Here is an 18,261-nt window from a genome sequence, read left to right on the forward strand (position 1 = left end):
GACCCCAAAACAATATTTTTTGGTTGAGAAAAGTTCTGTGAAGCAAAGGGAACAGTGAGTGTGTCTCTGCTTGATATTAATGTGTCTCCATGTATGTGTGTGTGTGTGTGTGTGTGTGTGTGTGTGTGTGTGTGTGTGTGTGTGTGTGTGTGTGTGTGTGTGTGTGTGTGTGTGTGTGCATGCATGTTGGCTCTCTGTGTGTGTTCAGAGGTGACTGACGAGGACTTTTCAGCTGGCGCCTCAACACATCTGTGCGCCGTCCAGAGGAAGGAGAGGAAATGCATCCTGGGAAGCTGAGAGATGAGATCAACAAAACACAAAGTTGGTCTTTGTTTGTGCAGCCACTGGCACAGCGAGCGGCTCTGAACACTTTAAAATCATTTTACTCGCATATCTAAGATTACACTTTGTTTTTTCTAAATAAATGAGAAGTCATATATAAAGCTACAGGAGTATATGCAGTGCAAATGTTATAATACCTTGAAGAATCATGTTGATTCGTACAGTATGAGGTCAAACTTGCTGTTGCTGAGACGTCTTGTTTCCTAGAAAGCGAAATGTTGGGTTTCTCAATACCAAATTCAACACTTCTGAACTGAGAGGAGGTATTTTGGGCATTTGGGTCTGGCCTTAGCAAAATTTAATTTCAAGTTGGATCGAAAGGACGTGAATCGTGTATGTGTTGAGTTCAGTTGGTAAACTGTGATGACTTCTGCTGCTCTGACTGCCAAATGTTTGGGCCCTTTGCTTCAAACCAACTGGTGGATAAGAGTTCCTGCCTGGATCTGAAACGAGCAGATTTCTCTTCCTCTTTGTTCCCCACAGTTCCTGGAAACACCCACAACCTTCTAGTAAGACATTTCACTTGAACGTTTGATCTGCAGCTGAACCATATGTCCGCAACCATATGTCTGCAAAAAATGAAAACAAGTGTAATGTAAGACAATGTAAACCAAGGAGCAGAGTCAAGCCTAGAAGCTGAGGTTTGCAGAATTTAAGGTTAGTATATTCTGAGGCACAAATACTGTACAGGATGGTTTACTGATTTTTTTGCAATATACAAGAATAAAAAAAAGAATAATTGCACCAAACATTTGGTTTTATCCCAAAGTATTTTAATTATGATTCTTCCATGAACAATCCTGGCCAGCCAGGGTCCATTTTTATGAATCTATTAACAAAAGCTGGGAAATGTTACATACACAATATTTACAAGGACGTGAATAAAATGGAATTACAGTGGAAATTGCCTTTTATAAAATACAAAGCTTGAGTGATGAATACATCATGCAGATCATGCAGAAGCTATATTTTTGCGTGTTTGATTTGTACGGCTGGTAATGTGTTAGAAACTTATATGAAAAAGGCAACAGTAGCAAAGCATTTCATATAGTGTCCAGCAATATTTACAACATTATTATGTACAGAAATATACAATCTGTATTTCACTGCCTGCTGTTGCTATACTGTATCTTACCACCAAAAGGAAAAGTGCTGCAGTGATGATATATTTTTTATAGTCCAAAGTAAGTTTCCCTCCACAAAAAGCCACTGGGATATTTCTTTTCTTTTGGATCAATGCAGAAAATTAACAAATGTTTTGTTCAGCAAGATAATCGTCACAAGTGAACTCAATTGGTGAGTAGCTTTTCTACAAAAGCCTTTCGTTCTAGAATATTACTGATAGTTTGATGCAAACACTACATTGCTAAAAATGGGGAGAAGAAGCCACTGTTAATGACTATAAGACGCGTAAAAGCTTGAAAAATATGTAAAGTGTGAAAATATAAAATTGTCTTGAGCTTATGTTACCCATAGAACTTATTTTAGGGATCCAAACAAAAAACAACAAAATGTTGCTGTTGAGGAAACTGTTGCAACCCTGCAAAAAAGACAAATTTATTTCCAGGCTTCAGGACTCATTCCTGCAGAAGTTGATAGGGACACCGAATGCAGGAATAGTGGGAATTGAAAACTTAAAATCAAATAGTAAATAATTACACGAAAGCATGGCATAAATAATTCTATGCACAATCTAAATAAAAAAACACCCCAACAGAGGATGTGAATTGATTTGTAAATAGATAATACATACATGGAGGTTGATACCTACGTTTGTGTACTCAATGAAAAATGTATTATTTTCCATACAGGAGATAGAGATAGAAAACAATCTTATTAAAGTAAAGTGATCAACACCATGGATGGGAGAAAAAATATCATGCTTGCATAGGGGGTCAAAAGAATTGCTGAGTTGGTAGTAAAACATACAGTAATTATCTAAAATTATTATTACTATTATTATTATTATTCATCTATTTATTTCTGACCTTTATTTGTTCATCAGATTTGATCAATTTATCTGTAATTTTGCTCAACATCTGGTTCGGCCCTGCTCAGAAACCTCCACTATATAAAATGATTTCTAGGCAGCTGGAGTGATGCTAAATCTGGTGGAGTGCAGTAAGTGTTATAAAACATGATGTTATGATATCATGTCAGCAATGATGAACGGGAACCCGATGTGATCATTATGGCCGGCTCTAAGAAGGCGTAAGATGAAAGTCATCTGAGATCATCACCCACCAAGAATTCTTTGCTAAGCTATGTTTGGAATCATGACCAAACTTATGAGGGAAGCCTTGATAAACGTCATGTTACACTTTTAGTGTCCGAGGATGAAACGCTGACTTATTGACTGTAGCACTGAATATAATTACTGCTTGTACGACAGTAATGTGTGGGTTCGCTGCGTGTGAAGTGGCCATGTTGGACGGGGCTCTGCCCTGTGAGAGCGGTTTCTCAGATGACTGCAAACACTCTGAAGGCTTTTCCTCCTGTTGGGTTCACGAGGCTGGAAGAAGAGAAGAGAGAGAGCGGCATAATGTATATAGGGGTTATTTCTCACAGGATTCATATATCTTGATATATGTATTTGAATATTGAATAAAATACTTAACAATGTAAAGCCACATTTCAAACAAAACTACCTGAAACTTTTAGACCCAGGAACCAATTCAAGGAACTAAAAGGTTCCTGCAGACTTTTTCTATCAAGGTCTGTAGACCAGGTGAAAATGGGCTCGAACAATCCACGACTACAATAAGCTGTTCCACTCGAGTCCACCAGGAGACAGTAATACAGACATCTCGACAACAATGATGATGCTATATAAATTAAGCAACATTACCACAACAGTACACACGAAAGACATTTAAATGGTGCCGTTAATCATGATTAACTGCTTTTAAAATGAGTCACCACTGGAAAAGAGATGGACGCAGGTAACAAAGCATATTCCAAGCACTTGAAATACAGGACTTGTAGTAAGGAAACACATTTTACAAGTTTTTGTGGAGATCGACAAGCTGAATTAAATGCTCGAGTACTCGAGCAATAAACCATGTCCATTTCTGCAAGCCCCACCCCAAAGGTTTGTGTTTTGTTCCTTCAGAGATTCCTATAGTTCCTGTGGAAAGTTCCTGACTCCCAATACTCCATTGACCAATATATACATACAAGACAGGAATTTTAATTGTAATCAAGGTCAAAATCGTTAAAGATATACTATAATACACACATAATCATTCTCTGTATAGTAAACGCATTGTATAAATATATGTCATAGTTCTATTCATACCTCTCTGAAGTGATGCCATTCGTGTAGCTGCCACTGTACTGCTTCCTTTTGTCCACTGGCATCACGTCAAGATAACCTCCAGACTCGTTCTGGATCACTCCAGCATGAATGGCTGCTCTGCAGATACTTGATTTCTGGGTGGAAACACGACAATACATGGTCATGTATCAAGAGTCAATCAAATAAATAGCTTTTCACTACAGAGATTTTGAAACACAGTGGCTGCAAACCGGTGTAAATGATTTTAATAAAAGCTTCAATCCATGTTTCAGGACTCCATCGTTCATTTTATTAGTGACGAGTCAAAATGTCTGCAATGGAAAAGGAGACATACTGTAGCTGATCATTTTTTCACAATAGGAAAGATGACATTAACATAAACTAATAACATTAATTCAAGATGGATTTAATTCAGGTTTTTAAGTTCAAAATCTCTGATATTGAAAACTGATTTGACATGTATGATGATGATGATGATGATGGCATACAAGCACTTCATCATTTATGTTGTTAGTGATGCCTGTGCTTTACATATAATGGTGAGTGAGTATGACTCACATCTGAGTAATAATTTGTCCCAACGACTCGGCCTCTGTTGTCACCCAAACAGTTCCTGGGACAATACAACCTGAAGGAAACAAAACAGAGGCCAGGTTAGGTCATAAGATATTTTCAGTGTATAATGTTGGATCTGAAGGTCATTGATAAAATCTGAATTTCAGAGCAATTGTCTTGGATGTGCTTGCTTTGCTTAAAAGCAGAGCCACCTGAGGCTAGATCCTGTACACTGTTAGAATTACTTGACTTAATGTTTAAGTTGAGTTGAGGTTAAAGAACCACAGGTTGTTGGGTTGAAAATAAAAACAAGAAATAATGAGAAAAAAATATGAAAATGACGAAAGCAAATATTCACACACACAAATAACTTCAAATATTCAAATGTGAATATCGGAAACTATTCCTTTATCAGTGATTTTCAGAGCAGGGTAGCTGATGGCACCTAAGTAGTGAGATGTTTCCAGTCAACAAATTTGTATATTTTAAATATAATATAAGCTCCAGCTGTTCCACATGTTAGTTGAGTGTTAGTTACCTGGGACAGTGTCGTACAGGTTTCTTGAAAGGACAGAACAGAGCCACAGTGGTGTCACAGGTTACTGCCTTGACTGGGAGAAAAAAAGACACAGCATAATGATTCTACTATATTTCTGTGTATGGCTATACACATCACATCTGTGCCTGTACAGTGAGAAGTGACTGTATGCACCTTACCAGGCACTGTCTCCACTTTGAAGGAATTTGCACTTCTGTTTTTCCTGTGAAATGAAAGAAAACAGCATGAAGTGGTGCCCTGTGCTGAAAAGCCAGGGAGTGTACACATATATGTACACTGTATTAACTCAACACCTTTTTAAGAAAAATAACTGAATACAGAGACTGATTCCTACCCAATTGATTGAATGCCATTCTTGTATGATTTGGTGAATTGTTGTTTTCTGCCCAGTCTGGTCACATCCAGCCATCCTCCATCATCATCAATGACACCGGAGTGCAACGCAGCTCCGCACACACTGGACTGCTGCAGTGAAGGAAAGGACAGGAGTGTGAATGTGCAGCGCAAAGGAAACATTGAACACATCACCATCACCACCTCACCAATGGCAGGGAATAATTAGCTCCGGAGCATCAACACAGGCCAAGTAAACAGCGCATTCTAAACAGGCAGGTTAACAACGGACACTGTACTAGTATATTAAATACATAATGCTGCTAGTGATCATTTACCATGTCGTAATATCCAGTCCCAACTACTTTTCCAGGCCCGTGAAAGCAGCCAGGTGGACACTCGTATCTACAAACAGGGACAATAGGAAAGTCAACAACATTTGGAGAAAGGAGCTTTACTCATAATAAAAGCACATACTATTGAGATGACTTTATCCATGCATTGTTCAGGAATGCAAAATATAACACGAGCATATCCTGGATAATGATTAATAAACAATGATCAGTTGTAGTGTCAGTCTGTTCATAAGCATTTACCTGTTACAGGTTGTTCCCTTGCACTGATCTCTCAGCTTGGTCTCACACTCAACCTGTTGGGCTAAAATCACAAACAGGAGCCTTTCACAATCTCATAGTAATGCCTCTAATAACTGTGCACCTTCCTGACTGTATTCAGAGATGCAGTATGATGGGAGCACTGCTTACACATCTGCTCTGTGCTGACAACCTGGTTTCTCTCTGGGTTATCAGTGGGTGTGGGGTCAGGCGACTGGGCTCTGGGCTGCGGCTCTCTGTCCCTCACTGGTTCGGGTTCAGGTTCAATGTAGTTGGTCTCCTCGATCTCAGGAGGCGGTCGCCTGTCCACACCTCCTTCTGAAAACATGGTTACAATGTTAGCGAGAAATTTTGTCTTTATGTAGAGCAACTTTTGGAAAACAAAACAACACAAGGCAGCCCATTCTCTTTCCTTTAACCTACCAGTGTCTCTGCATTTTTGCTAAAGTGCAAATTATGTTAAGGAGTTGAGGTCAGGGCAGAAAACCAACAATCTGACCTAAACTTACCTTTGTAGCAGAGGTTGTCCCTGCAGCCTCCACCATAGCTGGCAGGACAGGCAGAGCAGGGAGTTCCATATTTATATGGAGCGTGACCCCACCAGTTACCCCTGAAAAATCAATCACAGCATGAAATTGACACTATTCATCCTTGTACATTTAGCAGAAGTCCTGATGTATGTATGAGTGATATATCCTGATATATCCTGTATGCATTCAGAACTCCATCAGTGAAACCAACATATCCTTCACAGCCTGTGTTACTTTTGCTGTTGATGAACATTGATTCTTTGGTTTCAACTGGTCTCTTCAGAAATCTCACAGAAGAACTGATATGTTGAAAATAATTTGTGGTAAACAATTAAATTGCTAATTTGAATGAGTTCATCATTCATGTAAAAAGTATCAAGCATTCAAAGAGAGCTATGTCCAATGTTTTCCTGAAGAGATGTGTTGTCGGTGGAAGTGGTAAATACATCTTAATGGAACAAGTGGACACTTACGGGGGAGAGTAGTTGCAGACCAGATACACAGCTTTAGCCCAGATCATTCCCCACACGTTCATGTTGTAACACACATTGATGGCACAGCCAATGCGATTACTAGTTGCCCACACCAACTGAAAGTGAGACACACAGACAGATTGAAGCATTCCAGTGGTTCTGTCATGTTTGGTGGAACTTGTTTGGCATAGGTCAGAAAATGTTTGTGTTAATCATCTGCATACAATATGACTTTACATGATTTTGGTACATGGCTCTCACAGTGACATAAGGAAAGGCCATTTTATTAACAAGGCACCTTTCATACACAGAGGTCGATTCAAGGAACAGGGACATTTAAGAAAAACAACAAAGAGACAAATTAAAAGAAAACAATTTAAAACGCAAAAGCAAACGATTAAAACAGTGGAATAAAAGAGGCACTTGTGAATAAGAAAGTTTTCAACCAGTTTAAAAAAAAATTGCAATGGATGGAGCTTTCCTTATATCATCAGGCAGTTGGCTCCAGTGTTGTGCTGTATAGTGTAAAGATGCTTCACCACTAGCAGACCACTCCCCAGTGATCTAACTGGTCTTGCATTGTTATATTGGACTAACATGTCTGCTATGTATTTGGAAGCAGCTCTATTCAGAGATTTAAAAATGAGCAGTAAATTACATAATACATTAAATATGATAGAATTTCCTCTCCAAATCATGAAATTGCGAGTAATATATAAAGTTATCAGCAGTATATTTTGTTGTATTTTCTTTCAAGATTAAACAAATGTATATATAAATATTGTTTTTTTATGCAAGGGAAAATTAGAGACAAATTGTGATTTGTGAATATGAGACTATACAAATAAAATTTGATTGATTGATTGATTGATTAATTGCTTGATTGATTGATTGAGGGAGTGTGCCAGTAAATGGATACACTTAAAAAGCATAATATGTCTCTTTTAAAAACATATAAATATAAAAGTCCTTTTACCTGAGTGTAGTGAGTGCAGACAGGTCCTGAACATCTGAATGGGCAGTGTGGGTTACACTCCTGAGAATAGGGATAGCTGTAGTGTCTCACCTCATCATACCAGGCCTGGACATGGAAGGTAGGGGGGCGGTCCCTAAAGTCAAAGAAAAGGTGTTTTACCTCTGTCTCTATCTACATTTTTTTTAATTATGTCCAAAAGACACAATAAATATATTGACTACATGTCGTGACATATAAATGCTGTCCCTAGAATATATGCATTGATTTCTTGGTAAGAGGGTTAAACTTTCTTGTTGAGGTTTACATCAGCAGGTTTACTGTGTTTAAATAGCTCCCACTGAACTTAAACACAGTTCAATTGGCAGCTACTGAAGGTGAACTCACCAAACATCATTTGATAATGTCATAAAGCATTTAATTTAATTTAGCGTCGTCAGTACAGCACATTTTAAGAAATCTCTCTCCTTCCAGTAGAAGTGGTCAATAAATCAGTTTGTTGAGTGTCTGCTGTATCCCACAGCTCCCCGTTAAATTCATTAAATCCCTGCAGCCATACACACGTTGATAAATCTGCAGCCATCACACATAGCTGCCCATTTACTTTAAATGAATCCCATGCAAATAAAACCAGACTGCTAACCACATACCATACTGCATTACACCAATACTACAACCAAAACAACGAGCATAGCTAAAGCACTGATGAATACAGATTAAATTCAGATTGATGTGTTGCTGATGAGGTTTAGAAAAATGGTTCAACAGATGAAAACACATTTTCAAGAAAACTGACACAATAATGGGGCCAGTATTGTAGCAATATTATTTGTGTGTGGAAAGTTGTAAATCAACCCTTGTGTGCAAAATATGATTTGTATATATGAATCTGCAAATGCATGCTGAGATTGCAAATGCATGCAGGAATCTCCAAATGTGTATTCAGATTCTGTTTCTGCACAGTTATTTTGGAAACACAAAGATCGGAGAATGTGTGCTGAGATTTGCAAATCTGTTGACATATCTCCAAATGCCTGTATACTGTAGATCTATGAATATTAGTGGCTGGCATTCACTGATTTGTACACATTTACAGATTTTGGACACATTTACACATCTGATTATGCAAACACAGATTGTATATACACATTTGCAGATTTATTTACGCATTCACAAAACTTAGCACGCATTTGTGGATTCCTACAGATTTACAAGTCTGATTATGCACAAACAGATTGATATACAGTTACACAACCCTCAACACACACACACACACACACACACACGCACACACGCACAGCAAAAATAATATTGCTATAATATTGGCCTCATACGCACTCCCCTCCATCTCTATAACATTTGTACATACACACCTGCCCCAGTGTGCTCCAAGGTTTTGGCCTATTTGAGTCAACATGTGGCTCGGTCCATGCTCCCAGCGGCAGCTATGTGCCCAGTGCTCTGCGCTCCTCTCTAACTCATAATCCCATACCTGGGAAGAAAACATACACATACACACACGAGAGAGAGAGAGAGAGAGAGAGAGAGAGAGAGAGAGAGAGAGAGAGAGAGAGAGAGAGAGAGAGAGAGAGAGCTTCTTGGTTAAAACATTGTGTGACTCTGGAGGGTCAACCATGAGGGTCAGAGAGGGTAAATGGCTTTTCTTTCACCTGGTATCTGAAGCAGAAGTTTGGTTTTCTCTAGAGCTCTATAGGTTACTGAGTCAGAGCGGTTTTGCCTGTGACAGATGTTTGCAGACCTCTACCCGCTGCATCACACTTCTAAATTTAAGTGGGCAAAGTGGTCCCTTACCATGGTCGTGGCTTTTTTTGCTACTCATTACATTTTCTTTCTGATATCTCATCACTCTCTTTGAATGAACAAAACTGCCATGAACTCCATTGACTCTAATCTGAAAGTAGCCATAAATACAAAGTGAACCTGAAAGATGAACCTGCTCCTCACTTGAAAGTGCTGTGTGGTTGTATGCACATCTTCTGCAAATTTAACACACTGTAGTCAAAACTAGGCCTCTCCCATTAAACACACATCACTCTCTAACACATAGACACGTATATGAGAGAGAAGGGAAACAGAGAGGTATCACCACCACCACATCAACTTACAGCTTTGTGCTACCATTCTATGTGGTTGTTTGATAACTTGTTTCCAGTAAATTTTGGTTTCGTGAAACAAGTGAGAAGAAAAAAAACATTACATAAAAAAGCTACTGAAACAGAGAGCCTCTGTTTTGGGAGCTTGATGCCATCTTTACTGTAGAAACTCAAGCAAACTGAACCCAATTAAAGTCCAAATACCTGAAAACTACTCACACACCTCTTGTTTTGAACAAAGAAGGAAAGGCAGACCCTAGGTGTAGGAATGAGCAATTCAAATACGACAGCAAAGTTGATTTACTGTTGGGGAGGTAGAAGAATAGGTGCAGTGTGCTCTGCTGTTGGCATGCTGTTAAGTTGCATTACGGCTATCACACATCAAAACAAATAGGATAATGCTAAAGTGTGGAGTTGTAACTGCCCTGACTGACCACCATAATGCGTCCCATATGCTTGGTAAGGCTAAGACACTGTCTCCCATTCACTGTGGTGGTGCTTACTGTTTAGGCTTGGGTGGAGAAGGGATATTTTGACACGCCACAGTCCAGCTGTGACTGAGGCCTTGCTGTACTGCATTTAGCCACGGTCATAACATTATGTAGTAGTTGCTCCTTATAATTCCTGATTTGACTAGTCTTTGTTTTTCCTCAATAGAGGATGGCAGGATTCTCTAAAGCTACATCCACATCAATATGTTTTCGTTTGAAAACGTGTCAACTCAGCTTCAGATCCATCTGGCGTTCACACTACTTGTGAGTTTGGAAACGCTGCCGGCCCCATTATAGCTTAAAAACTCTTTGGGGCTATTGGTTATGCCGTAGCCATCGCTGATTCCTACCGCGTGACCGCTTTCAGAAAGAGAACAACCTGCATTAGCCTTGGCTACCAGTGAACGCTGGTTCAGAACGCAACATTAACAATCAATTACAAGTGTTGACTGTTCTCTTTGCTAAGAGCTGTTGTGCAGTTAAATTCTCCATTTTATTCTGTGACAATGCCCATGTTTAGCAGTGTTTTCCGCCCTACATGGTGCGTGCATGCCTTTCTGTTTATACTGGCATACGCATGTCCAACGTACACGAGTGGTCACGTATTATACATTTATGGACTGGGATTAAAACTGATATGGAGCCAACTTCTTGTGTGGTCAGAGATCATTTTAGTTTAAAAATGCTGCTGTCAAACAAAAACGCTGTGGTATGGATGTAGCCTAAGGGTTGAGAACAAATCATTGGCTATTGGAAAAAAGGAAACTCTACTCTCCAGATAAATGACAGTGTTGGTCATTGAAAATCTCTAAAAAACATGTTTGTATTTTTGTGTCATGTGGGTTTCAGTTGAATGCCGGACACAAATGTGATGTGACCTTTTTGAGGTGCTAGACCCAACAGCACTTTTTTTTTTTAACTATGTGGATGATCTTACCAGTGATAATCAAACCAATTGTTCCTATTTTTGTCAGAAATCACTAAAATTTTCACTCTTGAAATTATCAAGCAAACAAAACTTTGATCAACTTTGATCAAACTTTGCTTGTCAAACTGCTGACATTTCCCAACTTTTGGTGTCTGACCATTCCTGTAACTTTCCAGAACTGACAATTCCACGTGCACCTCTACTAAGTCCACAGTGGATACTAATGATGAATGTCAGCTCATTATTGCGTGATGCGTGTTCTTGTTATTCTTCACCCTCAATTACCCAGCAGAGGGGAAGATGGACTGCCCACCAGCTGCCCTACCATAGTAACAACCTCCAATCTCCTTCTGCATTCCAAAGAGCATTAAGTTCCCGAAGTACAGACCTGCTTCCATCCATCTGCCAGGACCACCTCTGCTACAGTGTGTAGTACAAGATGTGCATTCTTACAGCAGTAGATGGTGCTTTACAAAGAAAAATATCGAGAAAGCTGGTAGCCACTGATTTTGTATGAAATTTGTTTGAAAACTGTAGTGAAGTGCAGCCCTTTTGGCCTCCAGATCCTGCAATCTGAAAACCAAATACTTTGCCCTCATCAGTCCCCTGCCTTACCACATCATTATCATCAGTAATAGCATCCCTTACTAAAGAAACACTGGATTAGTGTACATAACATACATTTACACTACCATGCCCTGAACTTCAAACAACAGGGCTCGACATGTCTGAAATAGATTCCCCACAATGGCACCCAAAATGAGATGCATGGAGGATCAAATAAAAGATAACATTGGCCTCAGTCAGGGTTGGAGTGAGCAGGGATGGATGGGGAGAGAGGAGGTGAGGGCAGAGAGTGAAAACGGAGGCGGGCAAAGAAAAGCCTGAGGGAAAGCTCGTGGGGCTGAAGATGAGGAAGGCAAAAAGAACTGGGCAGGGAAAAAAAGAGAGTCAGTGGGGAGAGAAATTGCAAAGGGCAGGAAGGGAGGGAGGGCAGGATGGTTGAGGTAGAGGGCAGGACAACACTGTGGGGGTGAAATCTGGATCTGGGCCAGAGTCAGCGAGGCTGGGCAAGCAGGAGGCAGGAGCTTGCCAGATGATGGCTTTTGTTTGCAGATCTTGTTCTCTCTGACCTTCCTTCCCTACGCTGCTGTCTTAAGTTGACTTTAGACACTGACAGAGTTACATAAATGCTTTCTTCTCAAAAAGACTGGAGACTTTACAGTCAAACCAAATTGTGGCCAGGGTCGCTTTCCTGTGTTCAATCTATTCTGAGGGTTGAACATACTTTCCATGTTCTTTGTCTGCTGAGAGTTGCGTACTTGTTGCGGTCACAGGTACATAACCATTGTTCTATACATATACGAAAATGAGGGTCAGTCTGGCATTTCACGCATGCGTACCTGATCCCACATTCCACTCCAGTAGGTGGAATGGTTGAACCTGAAGCCTGCACAGTCAAAGCGTAGAGTCCCTGCGGTCAAAGATTTTTGGCTGCATGCAGAAATTGATTTTTAGCTGGTAACCATAAAAAAAGATGCCTGCTACTGGCAGATTTTATCCAATGACTCGCTGATTAAGCTAATGTTAGCTCAAACCATCATCTCCACTTGATTATTTGAGTGGCTACATATATGATATTATACTAAGGCTAAAGTTGCATGTCCCAGGCAAAAGTCAGCATCCTGACCAGTAGATTATCTATGAAGAAAACATTGCTTGAGCATGTTTAGCATTCCAAAGCTTATCAAGCCTGCCATGCATAGTTATATTCGCTAATTGGGCAAAAGGTTGTTTTGCAGTAAAGATTTACCTTGAGTATACTGTACAACAGTCAGCTGTGTTTGCAGCACTCACCATGTACTCCATGTTGGAGGCAGGAGGGTGGACCTGACCGCGCAGCTTGTTGTGCAGGTCCAGAATGAGGTGCATGTCTCCCTCGCTGATGGCCCTCTTCCCTCTCGGCCTTACCCTCCACCACTCCTCATCCTTGTCCCTGTACTTCTCCAGGATCGACTCGAGACGTGTGGAGTTAGTGAGAACCTTCGCTAGAACGGTCTGCGTCAAGCACAAGAACAAGCTCGCCGCTCGAACCCAGCACAGGAATGGAAGGGGACTCTTCATGATGGCGAAAATATGCTGCAGAATAAAGAATATGTCTTGCTGTCTCCACAACAAGAGAGGAAGCATGTTGAGGTGGAATAGCTTGAATAACTTCAGATTGCTCACTTGGAGCATGTGAGAGCAAAGCTTGCGTTCATTTCATTCTGGGAATTAGCAGTTACATCATTTTGCATATTGATCTCCCCTCTTAGCTTAGCTACATTAGAGCAATCCTTAAAGAGGAGAGCCCAAAGGCACATTGAATCTGTCCTGTCTCTGATTAATAATGCCATAATTATAGTGGACTTCACTTCAAACAGAAAGTCTAATACAGCTTTCAGCAGCCTGAGTGCATCTGCAGGTCACTGCATCACCACACACAGTAGGACTAGTGTCAACTAACTTTTCACACGTTAGGTTGCAGAGTAGATCTAGTGCACATGTGTGAGTTGCTGTACTGTATGTGCATATAAAGTCAAAATTGAGAATTTGTTTCGATTCCCCATGAAATTAAATAGTCAAGTGATATTTCTGTAGTGTTAAAAAGGACAAAAAAATCTTTTAAAAAATTTGATAGAATAATAAAGAATAAGGCTGCTAAAGTGAAAACTAATATTTTGGTTTCAATATTCCCTTCAAGAAATTAAATAGATGTGATATACTTTATACTAGCAATAAAAAAGTCACAAAACAAACAATATTGTAGTGGTATCAAATGAAATATCAAGGAAAAAAGAATATTAAAGTATAAGGCTGCTATAAAGTCAAAATTGATGAATAAATATTTCCTACAACAAATACACTTGTGATGTTTTTTACACAAAGAAAAAAGTTTTATTTCTACATTTCCTTCAAGACATAAAAAGATCTTGACATTTCTTTTATAGTAAAACTATATGTAAATGTCACAAAACAAGAATAAGAATAAGAAATTTAAGGAATGAGAAATGTAAATGAAATAATAATAATAAAGAGTCGCTTAAACTAAACACACACAAACACACTCCTAAACAGTATAGTGATCTTTATTGGATAGACATAGTAGTTCAGGTTTACCTCTAAATTCCGCCAAACTGATCAGAATATCTCCCAGGTGCAATTCTCCAGACGCCAAACCCAGAGGGAGAGTTTATTGCAGAGCGACAGTTCTCCGGCGCAGTGACTTCCATCTATCACACATGAGGACTGTGTACATCCAGGCTGAAGGACAGGGGGGGCTCACGGGAGTCTGAAGGTACCTGCTGAATTCCTCAGGTCCCACGGTGCGCTGCCGCTGGCTGCGTGGGACTGCTGCTGCTCATTTTTGCGCTTATATGCCAAATTTGCGCTTAGCAACGCGCAACGGACCATCGGACCACGCCTCCCCGCGCCCCCTCACACTGCACGCACCCCCCCTCCCGAACACAGACTCAGGCCAGGGTTAGGGATTTGTTGCAACTCCTGGGGTCGATCCATTCCGAGGAAGCTCCAGATCACACCAAGAGGTGACGTGAGGGTAAACTTGTTGATGTCAGGATTCTACTGTTTTACACCTCAGACTAAAAACTTACAGTATGATGTCCAATGACCATGATGCTATATGTGGCTCCCAAAGGAAAAACTGTTAAAATAGACTACAAATATTTTGCCGTCATAATGACATTTCCTTTGTTTCATTTTATCTCCAGTTCAGGATGGTAACTCTCTATATGGGGTCATATTTGTTCAATATCCTTGGTTATTTAGTTATTTTACTTTATATCACATTGTATACATTCGCCATTGGCAATAATACATCAAACATCCCATTCATTAGCAACTGTGAGTGGTGTATCCCCTTCCTCCTGAGGGCTGAACTCCCCTGAGCTCATATCAGTCTTTTTTCATCACAGTGTGTGTGAGAATGGCAGCAGCCATCAGGGTGGTCAGTATTCCCCCGAGACACGACCACAAAGCACTGATTCATCTGCCTTTGCATACACTAGAAGAGTTGTGAGAGTTTGTGGGTTGGCTGCTGTGTGTGTGTGCATGCTCTCCCCACCTCTCTCTCACACACACACATGTTTCCTCTACTCCATGGTGCTTTTTTTCTTACTGTCCATCAGATTAAAGAAGATAGTTTCTTTAAAATGTTCATTGTGGAAGGTAAATAAGCAAAATGAGGTGAAATATATAAAAACAATACTTATGAAAGCTAAAATGACAAAATGACTGAAACGAGCCAGTATAATACTCAATTACCAAAAATGACCAGTCACTCTGTGGACTTCTACATGTACAGTATTGAAACTGCTCTCATGGAAACTCAGCCAAAGTTAATGGAGGTCTGACGACATTTAAGATGCTGTCAAGCATCACACCGAACAGAGCAAAAGTAATATTTAGGATATGGTGAGACTGCACTTAAGCTAAGCATTGCCACCTGACAGCTGCTGTGTGTATTCATTAGCTGATTTGAATCGATTGTTAACATAAATGACAGTTTACAATGAGTCTCTAAACTCTTTTCCCAATTTATCATTGACTTCTCGTTGTGTTTGACAGTCGACTAGCTTAAGATAACGTAGAAATATGTCGCAAATCGAGAGCACCGTAGGGAATGTTTTGCATTGTTGGTTGAAAAAACAAATGACACGAAGGGAACAGATCAGTGAATTATGAGGATAGTAATTTTTTCTGTTGATCAGCTAATTAATTCTCCAAACTAATTGTTTCAGCTCTTATTCTCTACATATGTACAAATTTATAGTACACACACAACACACACACAAATTAACATAATTGTATGTCAACAATGTAGTAATAAATGTAGAAACCATGGGGGCATAAAAGGTAATTTACAGTGTTCCCGCATTAGGCAAGCTGCAGGGTGGGGGGTGGTCCATTGGACCATTATCTTAATTTATACAGTCTAGCTGTTATTTATACAATTTCCAATAATGGTAATACAGTAAATATAATGTTTTGTTAGGATAAATTTATTCTATAGTTTAAATGTCAGACATTTTAAATGATTATTGGTGATTGCCTCTGTGATTTTAACAGTTATCAACTTCAACGATGACGGCAAACAGTATTTCGTCTCTTCCTAAGCATGTGCTGCCCCCTCTTGGACAGAGCCAAACACATCTTCAGCCTGTTACAATCCACCCATGTATCAGTTGTGTGCAAGTTGTGAAAGTTTGTTTGTTTGACTTTTGTGAGTTGTTTATCTTTTTACTGAGAATAGTTTAGAACACCAGAACAACCAGAGAAAAACACACACACCCACATGAGAGAGTTACTATACAGTGCCATGCCATTAGCAGTGGGATTACACAGAAAACTGTATTCTTGTATATCGTCACCACCACATAAAGTAAAATGGAAATGTATACTACCCACTGCTCAAACAAAGGGAAGACTTAACTCACACATCAGAAAATCTCTATTTATGTACATATTATGATTTGATGAGAACAAAAGGACGTAAAACACGGTCAATGGAAACCAAAATCATCAACCCATTGAGGGCTGGATTAAAAACAAAAATTGGATTAAAAATTTTAATCACAGGCTGATCCAACTTGTGTGAATTTCATCATGGAAACTCATAATGTGACTCATTGGTGCGTCTGGCCTCCGCCTGCCTGTACGCACTCCAAACAACATCTGGACATGCTCCCGTTGAGTCTGCAGATGGTGTCCTGGGCGATCCCCTCCCAGACCTGCATCAATCAGTGCCTGGACAGTCTGTGGCGGGACTTGGCGGCGTCGGATAGGTGCTCAATTGGATTTGGGTCAGGGGAACGTGAGGGCCTGCATTGTCCTGCACCGGAAAGAACCCAGGAACCACTGCACCAGCGTAAGGTCTGACAATCTCTCTGAAGAATTCATCCTGGTACTTCAGTCAGGGTACAGTTGGCTATGACATTGAGGTCTATGCGACCTTCCAAGGATAGGCCACCCCAGACCATCACTGACCCACCGCCAAACCGGTCATGCTGGACGATGTTACAGGCAGCGTAACGTTCACCACGGTGTCTCCAGGCTCTTTCATGCCTGTCACATGTGCCCAGTGTGAACCTGCTCTCATCGGCGAAGAGAACGGGGCGCCAATGTCGGAGCTGCCAATGCTGGCACTAGCACTAGCAGAACACAAAAGAAGAGAAGAATCAGTCAGGAAGGATAAGGAGAGAGCAACTGTCTGTGGCCACCACATGTAAAACCATTCCGCTTTGGGGGGTTGTCTTGCTTTTGCCTCTCCATTGCACTTGTTGTCACTTTCATTTGCACCAAATCAGGTGAAATTGATTCAGAATCAGTTCAGCCTCCTAAATGGACAGATTGATATCCCTGAAGTTTAACTGACTCGGTGTTATACTGTAAGTGTTCCCTCAATGTTTTCGAGTAGTGTATTACCATACAAGTGGATAGGGGGTGGTTGCCTCCTTTTTTCCGGTGTGAGCAAGCGCCCCCCTGGAAACGTCTGTGCCCATCCCTGCAGTGATTGCAGAAAAAAGTAAAAAACACAGGCTGCACTTCTTATTGGTAAAACTTGAGAGATCCACTTCAAAATTAAAAGACATCCCATAGGAAGGGATTAAAATCACAGGAGCACCATGCTGGGAGATTACTGAACAACAGGTAATTATTGCTGGAGTGTGGGAGAAAGATGACCCTCATACACTTTGCAGATGAGATTAAAAACACTGACCGCTGCAAGGGTTGTTAAAATCCTCCCACGTCCTCCAGAGAAATAAATCCAGTCTGAATGAGGCTGAAATTCTGCTTTCAAAAGAATATAGATTACCTGTTTAAAAATAGAGGTTAATCAATGTACCCATGGCCCACAATAGTTCTGCAAGAAGTTATTTTCTGTTATTCATTTTCTTTTGTTTTCCTCAAATGTAGGATCATAATCATTTCTGTACTTGTAACAGAGACCTACCACACAGCAAATGGCCAATTCCTCTAAATGTGTATTTTA

General features: G+C 40.2%; 1 protein-coding gene across 1 annotated transcript; it reads right to left on the reverse strand.

Annotated features, from left to right (window-relative positions):
* Positions 1 to 1,183: 1,183 nt before the first annotated feature.
* Positions 1,184 to 14,601, reverse strand: LOC118118235 (cysteine-rich secretory protein LCCL domain-containing 1). Its single transcript, XM_035171258.2, has 15 exons — positions 14,370 to 14,601; positions 13,068 to 13,373; positions 9,051 to 9,169; positions 7,681 to 7,813; positions 6,705 to 6,820; positions 6,211 to 6,311; positions 5,852 to 6,019; positions 5,684 to 5,744; positions 5,426 to 5,492; positions 5,089 to 5,219; positions 4,913 to 4,956; positions 4,734 to 4,806; positions 4,199 to 4,268; positions 3,641 to 3,774; positions 1,184 to 2,854 (listed from the first exon to the last, which is right to left on the reverse strand). Exons 2-15 carry the CDS (start codon positions 13,332 to 13,334, stop codon positions 2,803 to 2,805), a joined length of 1,536 nt encoding a protein of 511 aa, XP_035027149.2. The 5' UTR covers positions 13,335 to 13,373; positions 14,370 to 14,601; the 3' UTR covers positions 1,184 to 2,802.
* Between the last annotated feature and the right edge of the window lie 3,660 nt (positions 14,602 to 18,261).

This window comes from Hippoglossus stenolepis, chromosome 11, assembly GCF_022539355.2.
Source record: "Hippoglossus stenolepis isolate QCI-W04-F060 chromosome 11, HSTE1.2, whole genome shotgun sequence".
NCBI classification, from domain to species: Eukaryota; Metazoa; Chordata; class Actinopteri; order Pleuronectiformes; family Pleuronectidae; genus Hippoglossus; species Hippoglossus stenolepis.